This window comes from Electrona antarctica, assembly GCF_951216825.1.
Source record: "Electrona antarctica genome assembly, chromosome: 9".
Taxonomy (NCBI): Eukaryota; Metazoa; Chordata; class Actinopteri; order Myctophiformes; family Myctophidae; genus Electrona; species Electrona antarctica.
The window spans coordinates 25191283-25211134 of NC_136790.1; the positions used below are offsets into that span (position 1 = coordinate 25191283).

General features: G+C 41.9%; 2 protein-coding genes across 3 annotated transcripts; one reads left to right on the forward strand and one right to left on the reverse strand.

The window, feature by feature from the left end:
• Nucleotides 1–287: 287 nt before the first annotated feature.
• On the forward strand, nt 288–6819 carry nuf2 (UF2 component of NDC80 kinetochore complex). Of its 2 annotated transcripts, XM_079511330.1 has the most exons (14): nt 288–520; nt 1915–1989; nt 2121–2197; nt 2528–2589; nt 2661–2758; nt 3238–3311; nt 3634–3727; nt 4195–4257; nt 4806–4943; nt 5287–5427; nt 5593–5768; nt 6321–6456; nt 6547–6651; nt 6701–6819. In XM_079511330.1, the coding sequence occupies exons 1-13, from the start codon at nt 398–400 to the stop codon at nt 6643–6645; spliced, it is 1356 nt and encodes a 451-aa protein (XP_079367456.1). In that variant the 5' UTR covers nt 288–397; the 3' UTR covers nt 6646–6651; nt 6701–6819. The 2 variants fall into 2 exon arrangements, with proteins under 2 accessions (XP_079367456.1, XP_079367455.1); XM_079511329.1 differs by having other exon boundaries at nt 6547–6813.
• Nucleotides 6820–7600: 781 nt separating this feature from the next.
• On the reverse strand, nt 7601–19565 carry efcc1 (EF-hand and coiled-coil domain containing 1). Its single transcript, XM_079511328.1, has 8 exons — nt 18798–19565; nt 18163–18590; nt 11746–11894; nt 11478–11613; nt 10985–11141; nt 8792–8950; nt 8509–8578; nt 7601–8276 (listed from the first exon to the last, which is right to left on the reverse strand). Exons 1-8 carry the CDS (start codon nt 19461–19463, stop codon nt 8143–8145), a joined length of 1899 nt encoding a protein of 632 aa, XP_079367454.1. The 5' UTR covers nt 19464–19565; the 3' UTR covers nt 7601–8142.
• Between the last annotated feature and the right edge of the window lie 287 nt (nt 19566–19852).

Consider the following 19852-nt stretch of genomic DNA (forward strand, 5'->3'; position numbering starts at 1 on the left):
AAATCTGTATTTTGTTTCATTATCTTCAGTCAGTGTGTCCCATCCCAGGCTCATATTCATATTCATATTATTTTTATTTTTGTCATCTTATCTTTGTATCGTTAATCTAATTGAAATAAAATAATAATAGATACCGGCTCCGGGCCCCAAGCAGCAAGGAAAGAATGTGTAGGCACCCGGACCCCACACGATAGCACCAATGCGCTATCAGCTCCTTCAAAAAAATGAAAGAAGAAGTATGAATGCACCAATCAGATGCTCAGAATTCCTCACACAAGAAGGAAATAAATAAGCGCCATTTGTTTGACTCGCCAGCCGAGTCGCCGTTAAATTTGGTCCTGCGTTGAGCCGTTTTCACTCTCTCTCTCTTTTGGGTTTCGCTGCAAAATAAATAGCCATGGCTGAAAATACATTCCCGATGTATAAACCGGACCAGCTTGTGCAGTTTTTCCGCACTGATGTTCTTACTGAACAAGAAGCAAAACATTTCTCGAAGAATGATCTCACCCCCGCAGTGAAGGTAAACACACCGTTAAGTCGTTAATGCCGTTAAGAAGACAGTTGCTTCGTGTGTATGTTTATTTATTGATTATTCTTTCTTTTATGTCCTTTGTGTTTACATGATTTTACTTTTTTGCCTAGTCCCAAGCAAGTTCGTATCCTTGGCTTGACACAACATATATCCAATGCTAGCAAGTTATGCTGCATTGCTGCTATCTACATCTAAATTGCAATGCCCTCCATTTACACAGCCCTTTCATGAATAAAAAATCTGTTTGTAAACGACGATACGCTCACTTGTATGGACATCTGTTTGAAAGAACTAGCCTAAGATTTAGAGTAGAGTAGACTCATAGCTAGCCGCAATTTGCAACTCTAGCTTTTTTTTATAATGGGATGAATCTAGAGTTGCAATACCCTCCATTGACTCCCCACTCCTCATCATTTTGCGTTTGCGATCTGCTTGTCTTAAACGACGTTAAACTCACCAACATTGCAGCTGTAGTCCAAGCTTGAATTATTCTCTTTCAATCTGCCGAGCTTGTTTTTCATAAAAATCCCCCGTAGACATGTTATGAGCTACTTTCTGTCAAGAAATTCTGTGCAAGTGATTCTTTTTCTAAGTGCTGGAGTTTGGAAGCGCTCGTCGTAAGTCACTGAACGTCCCTGCATGCATCTGTTTCGCATTTGCACATAATGCAGGAGGCAGCAGCGCGACCCCTTAATACAAACGAGCGCTTCCAAACTCCAACATTTCTTCTTCTTGACAGAAAGTAGCTCATAACATGTCTACGGGGGATTTTTATGAAAAACAAGCTCGGCAGATTGAAAGAGAATAATTCAAGCTTGGACTATAGCTGCAATGTTGGTGAGTTTAACGTCGTTTAAGACAAGCAGATCGCAAACGCAAAATGATGTGTGGGGAGTCAATGGAGGGTATTGCAACTCTAGATTCATCCCATTATAAAAAAATCTAGAGTTGCAAATTGCGGCTAACTCATAGCCCCTTTTGGAACCCTACGTTAAAGTTTCTGACATAGACAGTAGACTCGTAGATGTAGGCTATTTATCGATTCTGGCATTTTAAATGAATGATGAATCTGATGATAATCCAGGATTGGGAGAGGTTGGGCGGCGCCCTAGCACCCTCTGACCGGCCACCACAGTCTTACAACTTCTTAATTAGTTCAGACTCGGATCATGCATCCTGTCTTTTCTACATAATGCTCAATCTTCTCTCCCTTGCAATATGTGCCTAGTATTCGATTTTCTTTAAATACTAGAGTTACAGACCCACAGCATCCATTTGGTTCCATTTGTTGTAGACACTTACAGTTACAGAGGAGGGACCCAGTGGAACCCCCTTATGGACCCCTGGGCGTCATTGAAAATGTAAAATGTTCTCCCTTTCAGCCAGACTCGGTCCAGTTGTTGTACATGAGGACATTACAACTAGTGTATCGTTTCAGACCCGAGTGTCTCTACATGGTAAGTGCAGTTTCTTTTTATTAGGATTACAACCAGTAACCAAAACATACCTAACCCGATCACCACAGAAGCAAGCACATTTGTTCTCCTTGAGAAAGTTTATTTTTTGATTTTCTTTTTACTGTCAATAGATCCCGCTCTCAGAGGACATTGAAAATCCGTCATTTCACGAGGGGGCGACTGCTATCATGAGTCTATACCTGTGCATGTGAGTTACTGAGTTTCATCAGAGATCGCAACACAACACAAAAGGGAGACAGACGCACACAGATGCAGATTGAAGGGACAGGATTATGATTATGAGTCTGACTGTCTATACCAAGACTATTCAGCTAAATTGTTCAGGGGGCCACATTGTCATAAACCCAAGGTGCTGGGACCGCAATTGAAATGTCCTTGCCAGCAATCCAAACAGACGCAAAAACAAAGTATTATGTGCATACTAGTTGTTCTCAGTCTGACTGTTGAACTGTATTTCATCATGCTGTTCCTATGGATCTTATGTTTGCATATCCTAAATGAATGTTACTTTTTGCAGGCGTCGATTCCTACCTACCTGCCTTGTATTCGACTTCTCCCTCAGTGACTTACTGGCTCCAAGTAAGTAACATTGCATTTAAGCACCATTCAAATAATTTACTATTAATTTATTATTATTTATTTGTTTACAGAACCTAAGAAAACTGCCATTATCCTCAGTGGCATCATGAACTTTCTTCACTTCAGAAAGCAGAGGATGGATTTCATTTTGGAGCATGAGTCCAGATTTGTATGTCTCTCATTATAGTCTTAAGATATGGGCATTCAATATTAATGGAGCAGTTGCAGCATAAGCATTTGACAAGTGCGGTTGTAACTTGTAGGTCTAATTCTGGACTCTTCTTCAGCTACTATAGAGGGTATGCGTGTGACATCATCATCATACCCGGAAGTTATGCTGGAACACCTACTAGTACTGAGTGGCAAAAAACGACTTTCTGGCCTTGACAGCTCATACATCCAGACAGAAAAGTCCTATTTGATTGCATTAAATAACTTTAAACAACATTAAATTCACTTTGTCACTCACTTTGCCACTCGATCTGCCATTCACTTTATGCATGCGCATACCCTCTATTGTTGAGCTGCCCTTGAGCTGGTCCTAGTAGGCAGCAGTTTCCTAGTTTTGTAGTGAAATCACTTGATTCGAGTAAGAAGCAAATGTAAACCAAATTGTTTAAATGGAGTTGTACTACTTTGTTTTCTCAGAGGGGAGATATGGACCGTTTTCAAGCCCTTAACAGAGGCATTAAAGAAGCAGAAATGAGGATCGATACACTGACGTAAGTCATTTGCCATACTTGCATTTGAGTATAGCCTTGAAGAGGATCCTTACTTTTATTATCCTTTTCTTTAACTTTTTTTCCCGCTCATCCAATTGTCTATGGACAGTTTTGTTAAATGTGGGCTTTACTTTAGCGGTTATGAAAGGCTATATAATTAAACCTGACCCTATTAACTAGTACTGCCTGTCAAATTAGTGATGATGCTCCGTTAACATCCTGTAAATGTAACCATATTTGAAGGAAAAAATAGGTTGTAATGACAAGGCTAAAAATGTTCTTTTATGAGTGAAATTAGTGTTTTCTTCGTTTGTGTGTTTAGAACCATTCCTCCAGAGCAGCAGGCTGAGGCCAGAGAGCTGGGGTCTGCACTCGTTGAGTTGAATGCCGCCAATGCACACAAATTCCAAGGAGTAGTAAGTAGCAATGGAACAACATATTGTCACTCTCGGATGGAAATCTTGTATGTCCAAACTTAGTACTTTACAGGAAATGTAAAAAAGAAAATCACACCCGTGTGAAGTGAGGGGCGCTCTTATCATCATACATCACATTCCGTGCTCAGCCAATCAAATCATTGCTATGTGGTACACAGACACACAAATCTGGGCATAGGAGGGGCTAGTGCCCCTAAAAAAGAACCGCCAATGTAGTTATTATTTAGTCACAAACTCTTTTGAATAATTTTCATCTATCTATAAATAATAAATTCACATAATCGCTGTCTCTCCCTGTTGGGAAGTGCAGCTGTCCAGAACCGAATATCCAATTTTTTTTCTCTATCCAACTGTCTCTGTCTGTGACTCTTTATGCCCATATATGCAGATCCCTAATGTCATCAATATGACGTCATAGTACTGACATGAATATGTTTTCGTTTCAGACTGCATTGAAAGATTCCATTGCGGAGTGGAGAAGCAAAATTGCGGAGCGCACACAGGCCCTGGTATGTGTCAATACATTTTTTCAGTTTTATCAAAGACTTTCTTCTGGCCTACCCAATGACACTTACCCAATTACATACTGTAGAAAAGGAGTTCTCAACCTTTTGTAACTCAAGACCCACCTGGGTGTATGTCATGATGGTCATGGCCCACATGCTGAAATAAATGTACGGTAAATAAATAAAGGGGGCAAGGGGAATTATTGTGCTAGTCTAAAATTAAGGAAACACATTCTGCTGATCGCATGAAATGACACATTTAATAATACTTAATTGACATATTTGTGCATGTTTAAAGAACAAAAATAAATAAATTATATATATTTATTTTTTAACTACCGGTATTTGAATAGCACCAGACAACAATCAATGTTGTCTTTTCAGTCTGCATACTGATTTTGGATATTATGTTGTATATTATTTTTCTTTCTTTTTTTGGTAAACTACCAGTTATCACTGGGTTGAGCTAAGTGCTGCCATTTAATCATTGTATCACAATGAGAATGATGCAACATGGGTTCTTAGCAGTGCCGTTTGAATGTTTGTGCCAGACCAAGCTGAAGGTGAATGTGACCACCACAAATGAAGACAACGCCACCCTAAGGTCTCAGATTCTTGAGTCGCCAGAGGAGCTGAAGACCCAGATGGAGAAAATGAAAGAATCTTTGAAGAACATCAAGGCTGCCACAGTGAGTAGGGAAGGGTCCAGGGGAGAATACCATGTTAGCATGGTGGTTTTATTTCAATGTTTCATCATAATGTGTAGAAGAGGGACTTTCCTTTTCTTGGTTCTTTGCAGGGGAGTTACTTATGCAAAGTTTCAAACTCCAATTTATTCATTCATTTGTTCATTGAGCACACCTGGATATGGGCAGATTTAGATGTTTGGTGCATCTGGAGTTGACACCACCAAGCATTTCTGTTGAGACAATTGAAAGAAAATATAAATGTAAGAGAATTTCCATGAGGCCCATTGTTAATTTGACCATGATGATGATGTGTGTGTGGATTGCTTTTAATATTTTCTACCAGGTAAGGGCAGATGAATTCCTGGTGGAGCTGCAGAGCAAGGCGCAGGTTTTGAATAACACAGACTCGGAGGTACAGCTCATCTGCAACCTCCTGCAAGATTTACAGACTGGGCTAGACAACAACAAGCAGCTTCTAGAGGAGGTATGATCAAAACAGGCTACAGCTACTCTGTATCCACAGTATCATAGGTTTAATGGTTAAAATTAACATGCTCACTTGGCGATTACCACACAAGTGTGTGCAGAGTGAAGGAAGTGTGGTTAGGGCTGTGTTTTAAGATTGGTGGGTGTGTGTGTGTGTGTTTAGGTGGAAGAAAGCGTGGCTGAGTTCGAGAAGCAGCAGAAGGAGATAAAGACCCTGAACACAGAGGTGGACAGAGAGAAGAGATCTCATGTCATGAAGTTGGAAAGGTTGTCCAAACAGCAGCTCCGCAGGCAGAACATGAAAGACATGGCAGAGCAGCACGTTCAGGCTGTCATGAGGTATTTATTGTTCTGTTTAGGTATACCAAGTAGCAATCTTTCACTTTTAAGGTTACACCCAAAGTCTAACTCGCTATTTTTCCCCATTGTAAGAAAATTGTGCCTTACACCTCTAACAAAGGAATGTGTTATGCAATCTACAATTTAATCAAAATAAGTTTTGCTTCTTGGTGTTTAATAATGTTGAATCTTATCAAGATTGTGAACCCTGAGCTGAGTGAATTGTCACTCCTCCATTAGCCATGCAAGAAATGACAGGAGCTGGTGTCAATCTGTGTAGGAGGCCCCACTCTTTCCATCTCTAGCTAGGAAGATTTATCTTTGAATGTTGAATTTTGTGGCTCTTGCATTAACCACATGAACCCTAGCGTCCCTATTCTGGGGCAAACATTTGGCAAAAAAGGCTCACAGTGAGCTTATAGATCATCTATTTAGGGCTAAGAGATTTGGTGTAGAGGGAAAATCAGGGGGGCAGTCTTGATAAACCTGTGATCACCCCTAAAGGTCAGTGAACAATAAAAGTCTTCTCATAAAACATCTCGTGCCCATCAGAAAGTGTGACCATGTTCATGAGAAGCGACAGGAGATGGCTGACCAGATCCAGGAAATCACCAACGAGACCCAGCAGCTAAAGGCCAAGATCCAGAACCTGATGGACAGTTGCACCAATGAGACACGCGTAGCACAGGTACAGCCACTTTTGTGTCTTCCATGACTTATGATACTTCCATCTGTGACTGACGCAAGTAAGTAACGGAAGCCTTTTTGTTGTGTGCAGGATCTTTATGACCGCCTGTCTGCTGCACTGGATCTGTTACACAAGCGCATCGAGACGTGCCAAGACGACATTCAGCTGACCCTGGGCTCAGGAGGTTGAGCAGCTGTCTGGATCTAGTGGTCTAGTTCGATCTCCAGCCCCCCCTGGCTAAAAGATGGGGTGCTGTTTTCACCCTGTCTTTCCCTTGTCTCTTTCTTTTCCTCTTTTTTCTTTTAAAAAAAAATCTTCTTCCCTTTTTCCCTCTATCGGCTACTCTTCTTTCTATGGGTGGGAGGGGGGGGGGGGGGGGGGTACTTGGGAGTAGGGGGAATACTGGTGGGGTTTTCTTTTGAAAAAATCCACAAACATACAATGACTACCATGAAACGCACCTACTGGTAAATATATATATATATGTACCATGTACCTACCTATGTATGTATTATGCAATGTGTCACTGCAAAGATGTGGAATAAAAAAAAGATGGGGTGCTGTGATTTTTGTATTTTATCCAATTTTTCATGTGTTTATGAGGTGACAGTACTTCACTAGACCCCTAAAGCTGCGTTCAGACCTGAATATATATATATATATATATATATATATATATGTATATATTCGCCCCGTTTGTACTGCGCCAGGTCGCACGGCGCCCATTAGCGCAACTATCGTCTTTGCATTGACTTTGTATGTAATTGCGCCGCTCTAACCATCCAAGTCTAAACGCACCTTTAGTGTGTTGTTTCTTCCTGGAGGCTGAAACCTTGACAGTCAAGCGTGCCAATGAAAACAACAGTCAGTGATATAGTGATATCACACTATCATCCCCTCCCCCTTTATCATACAACAATGGCTGTAGGTGCGGCTTCAGTTCAGGTGCCGTGGATCACCACCCATCACTGCAAACTAGTGTCCACATAAAAATGACATTTTAACACTACATTATTTTTGAAAAAATTATATAATACCTGATGATACTGTTTTAGGGTGGAAAGAAATCATGGCACTCCATCTTTAAATGTTTGACTGTTTTTAATCTTTTGTTTTTAAGACATTTAATAAACATTGCATTTGAAGTCACAATATTTAATGGCATGATTCCATAATATGAATGTTAAAGTGAAGCTTAAGTATTTACAATGTGGAATTATTGAGCTTGTTTGCTGGATTGTACCAGAAGCTGCCTGTAACTAGCCGAGAGTCCATCTCCTTTCCAAACCCCACTCAAGAATTTGGTTTAGAATTGTTTCTTTGAAAGAAATACATTTTTATGAATCGGCAGTGTAGCAACATGCCCTAAATAACTTGCCTGCCAGGTCTAAACATAGTTGTATAAACAAGTTCACAATACCACTACTGACCGCTTTATAACATTTTCTTCGCCCCCCTCAAACTTTGGTTAATAAGAACATTCTAAGCTGATGAGAATGATGTAGTGTTATGTCATGTTATGGACATGGAAGCCTGAGGAGTATAAGCGCTACAGTATCATACCTATATACATTATCTAATGTCCTTTTCAGAGGCCATTGTAGCCAATTCATTGTCCTCCAGAATGATCCCTTGGTCTTTACAGATGTGCTGAAGCATCACTGGTCCAGCAGGGGGCAGACTTGTTCAACAGGAGATGACGAGAGCATTGAGAGACTGGCTGCTGGATGTGCGCTCAAGAGGGCCACCAGAGGACAACATCTCACAGGCACCTAGTTCATGATAGAGAGCGTTGAGCACCTCAAGAATGTGGGCTTTTCCTGTTAAAAAAAGAAAAACATAAGGTAGCAGATGTGAGCTCTGTGGGAATCTCATTAAAGTCAAATCTATGAGAATTTAATTCAATTTGCCCCTTTTACAGCTAGCAGAGCAATTGTAAGCTTTTCACAGAGCCAATATTGATTTTATTGGTTGTATAAGTCGACAGCTGTTCAAAGCCGCACCACTGTGGTGACTGGTGAGCTCAGCTGTAGATACTGTAACAGTACTCACCATGTTGAGGGTCGCTGCATGACTCCAGAGTACTGAGCAGGATTTTCCCCAGGGACCTCCGAGAGAAGTTCTGAAATAAGAGGGAGCTAACTCTCAGATCACTTTCAAACACAAATTTGAAGACACGCTCAGCAAATGAAAAAGCTGATGTAAAAGATTATATCACCAAATTCTCTAGTAATGAGGTTATGCACATTAAAAATAAAAACACTGCAATCACATGTCTGTGACAGACTTGGCCAAAGTTGTCAACATCAGGTGCAACTGATTCCCTGAGACTGACCAGATCTCTCAGCTGCTGTAGGAGCTGAAGGACATCCAGCAGTTTCTCCTCAACCAGAGACAGACGCACCCTCTCCGTCTCCAGCATCTGAAGTTCCATCTGAAGCATCTCTGTCTCTTCTGCCTTCTGTTGTAGCTCCTGCACTAGAGAGTCCTTCATCTGAAACGCATAGTGCAGCCATTCAAACTACAGCCTAATGCACCATGAAACCCACCAGGTGCCACGGATGCTGCCTTTCTTCCGGTCCATAGTAATGAATCGATCTCACTGGCAGTGCACTGACCTTCCGCCCATGCAACGTTTTTTCCCCCCACTCTGTCAGGGGAAAAAATAAAAAATTGTCTGCATATTCTCATTGAAATGCATTGTATACATGTACTAATGTACTATATAGGATGACCAGGCATCCCGCTGTGGCCGGATTTGTTGAGATTGAGAATAGGCTCGTGCAGATCTACATGCACAAAGCACGTGTGCAATGCTTTTTTGGTGGGTTCAGTGCGTAACTAAGGCTTTCCCAACTCTGAGCTGAGGACCTGTACAGGCAACAATACTGTTTGCATAAGAGCCAATAAAAATACACAGAGAAATGCAACAGTTTTACACAGCATGGCAGTGGCTCAGGAGGTTGAGCAGCTGTCTGGATCTAGTGGTCTAGTTCGATCTCCAGCCCCCCCTGGCTTTGTGTGGATGAAGTGTCCTTGAGCAAGACAGTGAAGCCCTAACTGCTCCCAAGGGGTAGTTTGATAGCCTCTGCCATCATCAATGGGCCTGATTCACTAATCTTGGGTACACAGTACACAGCAAATATGCAAGTTTCCACGGACAGAGACAGAGTGTCCTCTGTGATCTTTTGCATCATCTACACTGAATCTCACGTCAGTTGTTGGGCACTCGTGTGCCGTAAATTATGCGTATATGATAGAAGGAATGAGACACAGGAGCATCAGGACAGGACTACTGTTAGTCATGCATAGCTGAAAATCAAAGCAAATTCTGACATGCTTTTTTATCCTATTATTCTGTCCTTTATTGTTAAACGTAGTAACTTTTCTCTTTTCATTACACATGAGCGATATTTTATTAATTTTCAGCTGATCTATCGTGTGAGGGACTCGTTTGACAAAATACACTGATCTACTAGGCTAGTCGTTGGCGTTGAGAAGCGGTGTGAGCATGCAGATCTGTTCATTTTGACAAGCGATGCAGCAATATTTCCGGTTGTCTTTCATGGACATGAGGCGCATGGGAACACGCTTTTCAATTACGAACAGGCTGGATTCGTCATTTGAATCGCACGTCAGACTTTACTTACACTAAACTCTACACAAAAATATAGTAGGAATGAGGCCCATTGGGTGAATGCTTTGGGAAAAGATAATAAAAGATAATTTCCCATTTCTCTGGAGGGTTACTCCACACATCGATATAATGCAAATGTACAACTTAATGTGTTTTAAATGTTTGGGGACAAAGGAATTTTCTGACCTCAGTATGCAGTCACTTGACAAAATGGACTGTAAGTCCCTCATGCCACACAGCTTTATGTCATGCAGTGCTTAAGAGGGAGAGAAATCTCACCTCATACATCCTGCACGTAAACAAAGTCTCACAGTCACGGTCTTGTTTAGTTTCAACCGTTCTATCTGAGGGGCTGACCCACTTTGGGAAAGCAATACCTCACAGTCCCCATCTGCCTGTATTCCTGTCTTGTGGAAACACTACAGTACTTGGCTGCAATTGGTGAGCTTAATTGATGATATTCCCAAGTGTCATGCGGAGCTAGAGGGAGTGTTTCTGCGGTTAGCCCCAGTGAGAAACAGCTGTGTGCGTGCACACGTACACACACACACACACACACACACACACACACACACACACACACACACACACACACACACACACACACACACTCGTTGGTTGGTTGGTTGGTTGGTTGGTTGGTTGGAGGCGGCAGGGCTGTGCCACAAACTGTGGTTTCTCTTTGAAGCCCTCCACTTTCATAACAGCCTTCGCCAGTCCTCTCTAATCTTATTTTACACCATACACACAGCCTCCATACACACAGCCTACACACAACTCGGGAGGTAAAGCAAGACTAAACATCAACCGGAGAGACCTGGCTTGTCAATAGAACATGGCGTACAAAGTATGGTAACTATGTTTTAGTGGCAGTCCCTGACGGGTCAGTACCTGGTCCATGTCTATTCCAGCCTGGCTCTCTTTCAGCTCCAGTTGTTTGTTGAGTCTGGTCACCCTCTCAAGGAGCTCCACCACGGCACTGCGGCTCTCCTCGCTCCTCGAGCTTCCGAAACGAGACATCAGCTTCCTGAAGGCCTTGTCATCACAACTGTTCAAGGTCACATTTTAAAAGAAAATTTAAATATTGTGTTACTTTAACTTCTGGGGCAATTTTTACAATCACAGAAATAAGTTGACGCTGAGGATTTTACTCCCCATTTGGTGGCCATTTGTATCAGCTATGTATGTAGCATTTATCTATTCAGTACTTTCAGACATATAGCCCAGTTGATCTGTACTGTGACCAGTAGACATGTGAGTTCACTTTGCATCGTCTCAAAAGCACGGAGCAGGAATGACAGAGAACAGACAGATTTATCCAAGAGAATATTAAACTAAAGGCTGTGTACTGGGTGGTTTAAAGCTGAACAGGATTGTGCCCTACCGGTCCCCACAGCAGGACAGCCTGGTCAGGATTCTCTTCACCTCATCCACCTGTCTCTGCTGCTCTCCCGTCCACTTGTCATCCTCCTCGTCAGACGCTGCCTGGCCCTCCACAGAGCGGAACAACTGCTCTTCCACTGACCACCACATCATCATCGTCAGTGTCATACCATCGTCAAATCACAGTCACAGTTTTGCGTCTAAAGAAGGTAGCATAGCTTTCAGAGAGTGAGCAGAGCAGAGCATTGTTTAACAGGGCGTGCTCTTACTTTTGTCTGGGGTGGTCTCTGCACGTCCCGTGGGGGAACGTCTGTCATGCTGGGGGTCCAAGCAGCACTGCTGGCCTAGTCTGCCGATACCACTCAAATGCTCCTCTGCCCTGGCACTGCTTGGGAGTTGTAGTTTGGACACTGCTGACCTAGAAGAGAGGAGTTTGGGTTTATCTGACTGTACATTTTCATTTTGTGTAGCGACAAGTCTATCAACATTATGAACTGATGACATCCAAGGGAATGCACCTAAAGGGCTCCTTAAATTTGCCCAGAGGGGAAACACTCAACCCAAGCCCACTGATCTAGGCCCTAGATCAAAAGGAACATATCAAGTAACATGGAGCAGTGCATATTAAGCTACATCTACAACCGCCATGATAATTTTATAGAACGCTGTGATACAGTTCTCCAAATGTAGGAGGGGTAATTGAAACCAGACATAGCATCTTTAACCATTTCACAGTAAAGTGGGTCAGTGGTAGTTTTGTAGGAGTTAGCTTATACTGCGCAATGTGAAGTAAAACACAAGTGGCTGACATTGGTTGGACTGCAATGGAAGCAGAGAGAACGTAAAATGTTTTGAAAGCTCTTCTTTCCATAGCCTAAACTTTACTGTGATCTGCAGATTTAAAGCCTGCACAAACAATAAAGTCATCTATGCGTTATGTTTTTCTTTTCTAATTAAGACAGTTAAGCATTTGTCACAGGAAAAACAGACTACAGTTTGTGGAGATCTGTCAATGGTAATGGTTTGAATTTTCTAGGTTTCTTGTGCCGTCTGGTCTTTTGTGTTGGGGGAAATCCGATAGGGGGCCTTCGTAAATCACAGAATAAGTGTTTCCAGATGATGATGTCTTGCCGGGGGGAGAAAAAAAAATGTTGAAAAACGTTTTCAGCAGCCTGGGTCTCTCGAAAAGAGAGAGAGAAAAAGTCCAGTCAAGAAGCACTCATGCTCATATCCTGCTAGCATGAGGTATACTGCAGTAAGACATTTTAGTCTGCATCTGTACACTGTACTAGGCTTCTTATTTGTACAAAACTGGAAAAAACGAAAAGAAAAAAGAACGACTTCAGTGTAAGTCAATAAGTGTAGCCTGGTTTCAGGCAATCAATCAGAGAGGGCGGAGACATGTTTAAGTTACTGGGGGCCACAGTGGAGGAACAGAGGACCTGGCTTGTGAGGAAGAAAGATGCCATAATTGTAGGTGCATACACTTGTATCTGCAGACACAGACACACACACACACACACACACACACACACACACACACACACACACACACACACACACACACACACACACACACACACACACACACACACACACTTAATATGATTTATCTCTGGGACCCATACACTGTAAAATTGTAAAATGTTCTTTAATCTTTAGTGTACAAATGGACTCCATTTGTATATTGTACACTCTCAGAATAATCCCCCATGGCTGTGGCTTGGCTTTTAAGCATGGAGTTTGAATTTACAATGGATTTATATGGGAAGGGGGCGTGTCTGATAAAAATGAATATCAAATATCTAAATACTGAATCAAGCAACTTAAAACCGGTAAAAACAGAGTAAAAAAAATACGTTAAAATGACCCCAAACATGTTTGAAAGTGAATGTTTTCACAGAGCGCCATGCAGAGACTTGGTGATGATGCCCATCATGAGCAATCCCGCTAGATGTTTGAAGAAGGCTCTCTGGACACCTAAACGAAGTCCAGACATCATGGAAAAGTGGTTTCACTACGAGATCCAGAAGACAGTCAATCTGTGCAGTGCTCTCAGGGATCAAAGTTTGAAACGGTCTACTAATGGAAAATCAGCATCAATGGTTGTGAGCCAAAACCCAGAAAAGATATTTAGTTAATTTTGTGAAGTGACAGAAGACATCAGCTAAATCAATCAATAGATTCAACTGTTGCAGGACCGGTGTGTTAATGTTATTTGTTCTTCGATTTTGTTCTTCTAAAATCTTAGTTATAATGAACTTTTGTCCTACTCCTGATACTGCTCCTAACCGGATGCACCACGGTGGATTCGAACCCACAACTGCCAATAGTTCTTATATGAATTTGCTAAGATTACCCATTATATTTGGACCAAGAAAATAAGACAACACATGTTATTTTGAATAATGTTGCATTTAGGGTATATGTAATGTGGGTAGTACTTTTGGTGTTCTTTAAAACAGTTTAGATGGTTTGCATAAGAAACTGCCTTCCATGTGGTGATTTTAGGTTCGTCTAGCCATTATCCTATAGTATTCCTGGAATAGCTAAGCTAGATCATCAATTTAACATTTCCTGAACTGTCTGCAGAGTCTGTCCTTCGAATCTACCTGTTTGCATATCACTGGTTCCTGTAAACTTAGCCTGATTTATACTTGCCATACGTGTCTGTCACACGCCAAAAACAGCCAATCAACAAGCTCACACCTCACAACTCATTCATTGCAGTGTGAATCATTGTGAGCTTGTCAGCTATTTTCAGTGTGCTACAGCGACGCACAACTAAGTATAACTGGAGCTTAATGCATGAACTGATTTTTGTTCTCATGTCAAAATGATCACCATATGACTTAGTTAGAGGCTACCGAAATGTCTTCAGACCAGATTCAATAAGGAACATTTTGTTTGCTATTTTCACTCAATGTTCGCCCCCAGCATAGGGACACTCGGGTCATATGTTTAAGAGTCAGGACACGCTGAGTACTTCCTGTGTTTATCACAGCACAGGGTTGATGTGAACTTTCCATCCCCCGCATCCCCCTACTACATTACCCTCCTCCATACTCCCCAAAGAACAGTTTCCTCGTTCAGATGTCATTGGTCAATGACAGTCTCCTGTTTAGCGGAGGTTAAACGTGAGGTCATGTAGTGTAGTAGACCTGAGCTTGAACTTGGAAGTTGACTGCATGCGGGGGGCCCTGCGGCGTGGCTGAAACGGGTGAGGGGGTGGTATTTACACAGCAGACAATGATTAATGAAGTCTTCCTGGGTTCAAATCAGATACAAATAAAGCAAAGTGTGCAGGAAACCATGCTCTCTCTCTAGGTGCAAGTTTCATTTGAAGACTACTAGCATGCGCCAAAGCTTTAATCCACAAAGCAGTGCCTATAACTTTTACCAAGACACACTTAAGCTCTCCCCACCCAGCAAGGTGCAAATAAAGTCAGAGAGTAAAACATAATGATGGATTAAACATGGAAGAAAACATAGGGGGAGAATTCCAACACGGGTGGGTGGCATGAGGTTATAAGATATCCTGTGTATATAGTACTGCTGATGTCGGCAGAGTATAAGACTACTTACTTCCTAACTAGAGGGAGGGAGACAAAGGCAGCCATCCAATCTGGAAATGAACCCAGTTGGCTGTGTGGGTTTTTGAAGGCAGTTCAAGAACAACAGTAAGGCCCTGGGTCCCAGACTTCCCTCGAGTATGTCCTTCACGTATTATTCAAAGGGCAGGAATTCAGCAGCAGCACCTGCTCCTCACAATGCTGCAGCTCTCGTATGGAGACAGATAAATGGTCTGCTGCCTCCCTCCCAAACCCCTCGCTCAGGCGCCATGCAGAGACCATGAAAAGGCTGAGAGATTATGCCTCCCCTGGGGCCCAGTATCGGAGGGCCATGGGTTATAAGCATATAGGGTAGATGTCTATGTAGATGCCATTAAAACTAACACTGGGTTTAAAATCTGCACATTTAGGAAACATGTGCTTCAAACTAGAAATATCTGGGGCATATTATAAGAGAAATGCAGAATCGAGTGAGGCAAAAAAAAGAAAAATACAACTGATAAAAGTCTTCTGTGACAATTGTTTGTATAATGTGACGTCTAATGCCAATTTTGGATTTCCATTCCACAGCCTATTCACAAAAACACAAAAAGAAGATAGAAAGATGAATGAGCCTGTTCCTCTCTTGTGAACTTCATGAACAAACAGTTGAGTGTTTGCCTCTTCCTCCAGATGGTACACTTTCCTCCCCCTTGACTCTTTTTGTTCCTCTCGCTGTGCGCCCTCCCCTCCATTGTTATGAGTTCTAGCCTAGTACAGATCTCTATAGGTTACAGTGACTGATTTAGTTGGACCCCTTCAAAAAGGCAGTTGACAACTCTGTTTTTCATGGTAATGCTCCACACTTTTGGCTTTTCACTTGAAAAACATGGTGTAATTTCAACGGAAAAGGTTGAAAATGTGTAATTTATGTTGAGAGCAATTACAACATATGAATTAGCCTTAACTGTTATGTTGTATCAATCCGTCATTATGACAATTCAGTTCACACTCTGTCCGTTGTTAATAGTGTGTGAATAGTAAGATGTTTCTGAGGTTGATCTGAAAGTATTGATGACCATGTACTGCAGGATACTATTCCACCTATAGTGACTCTCTCATTTACAATTTAGGTATTTAGCAGACGCTCTTAATCCAGAGTGATTTACAGTAAACTATAATTGGGTCGCCTCAGCCTCTCCAAGGTAATCTCATAATCATTCAATGCCTGAGATAAAATAGCTAGTGAGTGTAAAGATTATTGGAATTGGTCCATTCAGTCATTGGACTCTTCTGACAACTACTGAATATGTATCTGTCTGAAAACATTATTAAACACAATGGTCTTCACTGGGGATATAAATAAATAAATATTTTACTTAAAAGTAATAAGTAGCTCGGTTTGCAGGTAGGTGGAAAATGGACACAAATGATATCAGTTTAACGTAATAATGACTGTAATGTGGAAAAAGATTGAGACAGAAACACACAGTACAATCATTTAAAATTGACCACTTAGGTCCACTTCTACAGTCTCAGAGTGTGTAATGTAAGAAAGACGGCAAGAGGATATATGGAAAACATTTCCCTGTGTATTTTCTATTTTTCAGTAGGATTTCTTTCTTTTAGTTGGATGACGCAATAGCACATGGGTCCAGAGTAGACCAAGCGTCCTCATGTCCCTGGCACCAGCTTCAAACGCATTTTATGTATACCAGTTCTGCAGCCCAAACTTCTGCAGTTGGGGAATTTGCATGCCTTTTTTTTTGCTTAAACTACAAGTGCAGTATAAAGGCTTGCAGACATAAAGGTTTGTTTATTTATTTATGTATTTATTTATTCGGCTAGTGATATAGAACAAAAGAAAACTTTTAAAACAATGCCCTCAATGTGACAATGCTTAGCATGGAGGTTTTTAGTGGGAATATTCACTGGGGTTAGTTGCTAGGATAGCCCATAGGATGGGGGTGTCTATCTGGTATTGTTGAACAGGAGGCAGGGTGAATGGAATGAGTGGAGATTGATGGGAATGGTCAGTCTGTTGAGGTCCTCATTCAATGGAGCTCTCTCTTGACAAGTCAGTCTCCTTTGTCATGTTGAATTATTTGGCTTAAGGATATCAATGGACGATTGGACGGGTATTGAAAAGACTTGCTAGCGCCATCGTAAAGGGTCTGCATAGATTAGTAACTTTAAGCAGATGAAGTGGTACTGTGTCTGCGAAATCTGCTGGTTTGGAATGAGTTTAATCTAATTGACAGACCTTTGTCTGAATATGCATGGCAGTGTCAAGTCTGACTAAAAGTTATAGTTTCTGACTATGAAGGTTATAGTCTAAACAGCACAATGCAGACGTTGCAGCCATTTAGAGACATTTTCTTTCTTAAAAAATATATTAAAAAGCCAAACCTGCAGACATTGATTATAATGGTTAGAGCAGGCACAAGAGACACCATTGGTAAACATTAAACCAATGACTTTGAATGTCCAATTACAGCCTGAAGAGCAGAGCCTCTGTGAAAATGAATAGTTCCAGACAGTAGCAGAACCCAAACAGCACCAACATGCCACACACGATGCCTGTTAAACCAACCCAAACAAAACAAGGCTGAAAATGAGAATAGAGAACCACATCAAACCTTCATAAATGGCATGGCAGAGTTTTCCAGGCATAGAGCCAGAAGTAAATAGAGGGTCGAGCAGGTATTATTATTCATTATGGTTGACTCCAACCACAACGGCCTGATGCAAGTTGCCAAAAGGACGCCCTCTTCCTCTTGCAGTACACAACCACACAGGATTCTAAGCACTTGTTTTGAATTTGAATATTGAATCAGCTATGAAGACTCGCTAATGGATAATTTAAGTATATATCTGCATATTTACTGTGGGGTCATTATGTTATTATTACAGCCAGGATCAATGAGAAAGACCTAAACACCTTAACAAAAAATAGTTGGAAAAAAAATGAAGTGACATCATCACCATGTTATTACACAGGAATTATACAGTCTCATATTATGACATGATGGTGCAATGCAGCATTTTTGTTTTTATCAGTCAAGAGTCAAACCACTGGGCTCACTGTCATATTACTGTTATTTGACTCATGTGCTGTCTGTGGCGAGACCTCACCTGTAGTAGAGGACTTCTGACTCCAGCTGGTGGATGTGCCTCTTGAGCATTGGCACGTGGCTGGCTTTCACCTCCAGTTCCTTCACTTTGCCCAGGCCACTGAGTACTGCCTGCCTGGCCTCCTCCACCTTCCTCCGCATGACCACCTGCTCTCTCTTCAGAGTCCGGTTGCAGTCCTCCAGAGCCATCATTGCTTCTTTAGAGGTCTGCAGTTCCTGTTCCAGTTTCTGATTGCAAAGCATGGCCTCCTCTACCTGACGGTCTGTGGAGCCACGCAGCAGTTCTACCTCGTGGATGATACTCTGGAGGCTCTTTAGGTCACTTGTCACATTGGAATAGTTTATGCTTTTCTGGGCAGCTTGCTTCTGGTGGGCAATAAAACAGCCTCCCTCTGGCTTATGTGTGGAGTGGCTTTTCCACAGTCCTACCTGAAGTAGAAAGCAGAATGTGAAAGATTTTGCCCCAGAAAACCAGGCCACATAAGATCTCAAAATACATAACTTGACAAGAAGGTTCATATATGTGCTTCAGCTTCATACAGAAAGCATTGATGGAATTGTTATAGGAAAAGATGTCCTACATTTAATTGAATTTGATCATAATAAACGTTCGTGCAAAACACCTCACAGACTCACCTGTAGTGCCAAACACCTGGCATCACTACTCTGAAGTGCAGCGCGCATGTCCTCAACTAATTCTCTCAGACTTGCATTTTCTTCTTCTAGTTTAGACATTCGGTCCTCTGCTTCCTCCAGTGCAACTATTTCCTCGTAGCATTCTCTAGTGCAGGAACCCAGCGTGCAGCCAGAGGCATGTCCATCGGAGGTGGGAGAGGACCCGCTGCCGCTCACAGAGAGCAACCTTTCTCTCCTTCTTAGGGGGCTTCTGAGGCGGATCTGCGTCTCTATGTGTTCGCTTTCCTTTCCCACAAGGAGTCTGCCATTCTCATACTGGCACCCTGCTTTTGTGCTAAAATATCCACATAGTTTTGCATGGAATTGCCTAAAGGTGAATTCATTTGGCAAATTGTCTAAAATCCCGACGCACTCCGAGTCGGAGTCTTTGTTTAATCCCAAGATTTCACATAAAACATTGAAGTCCTCCACGGGAATCTTACCATCACCTCGACAGTCCATATGGTGAAAAATCTCCTGTAGATACTGATCCAATCCAGTGGCCAAAACTATAATTTCGTTCTCTACTCCCCGGTCCAGACCATAATGGTAAGCCAGCGTACTCACTATCCATTGTGTTCTCCGCGCTGGTCGGCGGTAAGGATCATTCCAGTCTCGTTTATCCATTATTTACAATGAGCAACATTATATTTAGATAAACATTGAAATTTGTTTTAAAAACGTCGGGGATAGATATCGTATGGTTGGTTCGCATCCCTCTCGTCCAAGTTATGTTCAGACTCAGCAGCACTTAGAAAAGAAGGGGGAGAAATGAGGCGTGCTGGATCTCATCTGAGTAAGCACTGCCCCTAAATTTAAGGGGTGCTTCACTACTTTTTCCAGTATTCGAAAGATTAGCTTGGGCATCGTTTCAAATGCCCAAGCTCAAACGCGAGGAAATGATTGATGTTGAATCTTGATTGGTCATTTTAAAAATGACTTTTTTGTGTTATCCTTTAGTTTATATTAGACCAGCTCTGGTCCATAGCCAGCCCTAATTGATTGATTGATTGAAA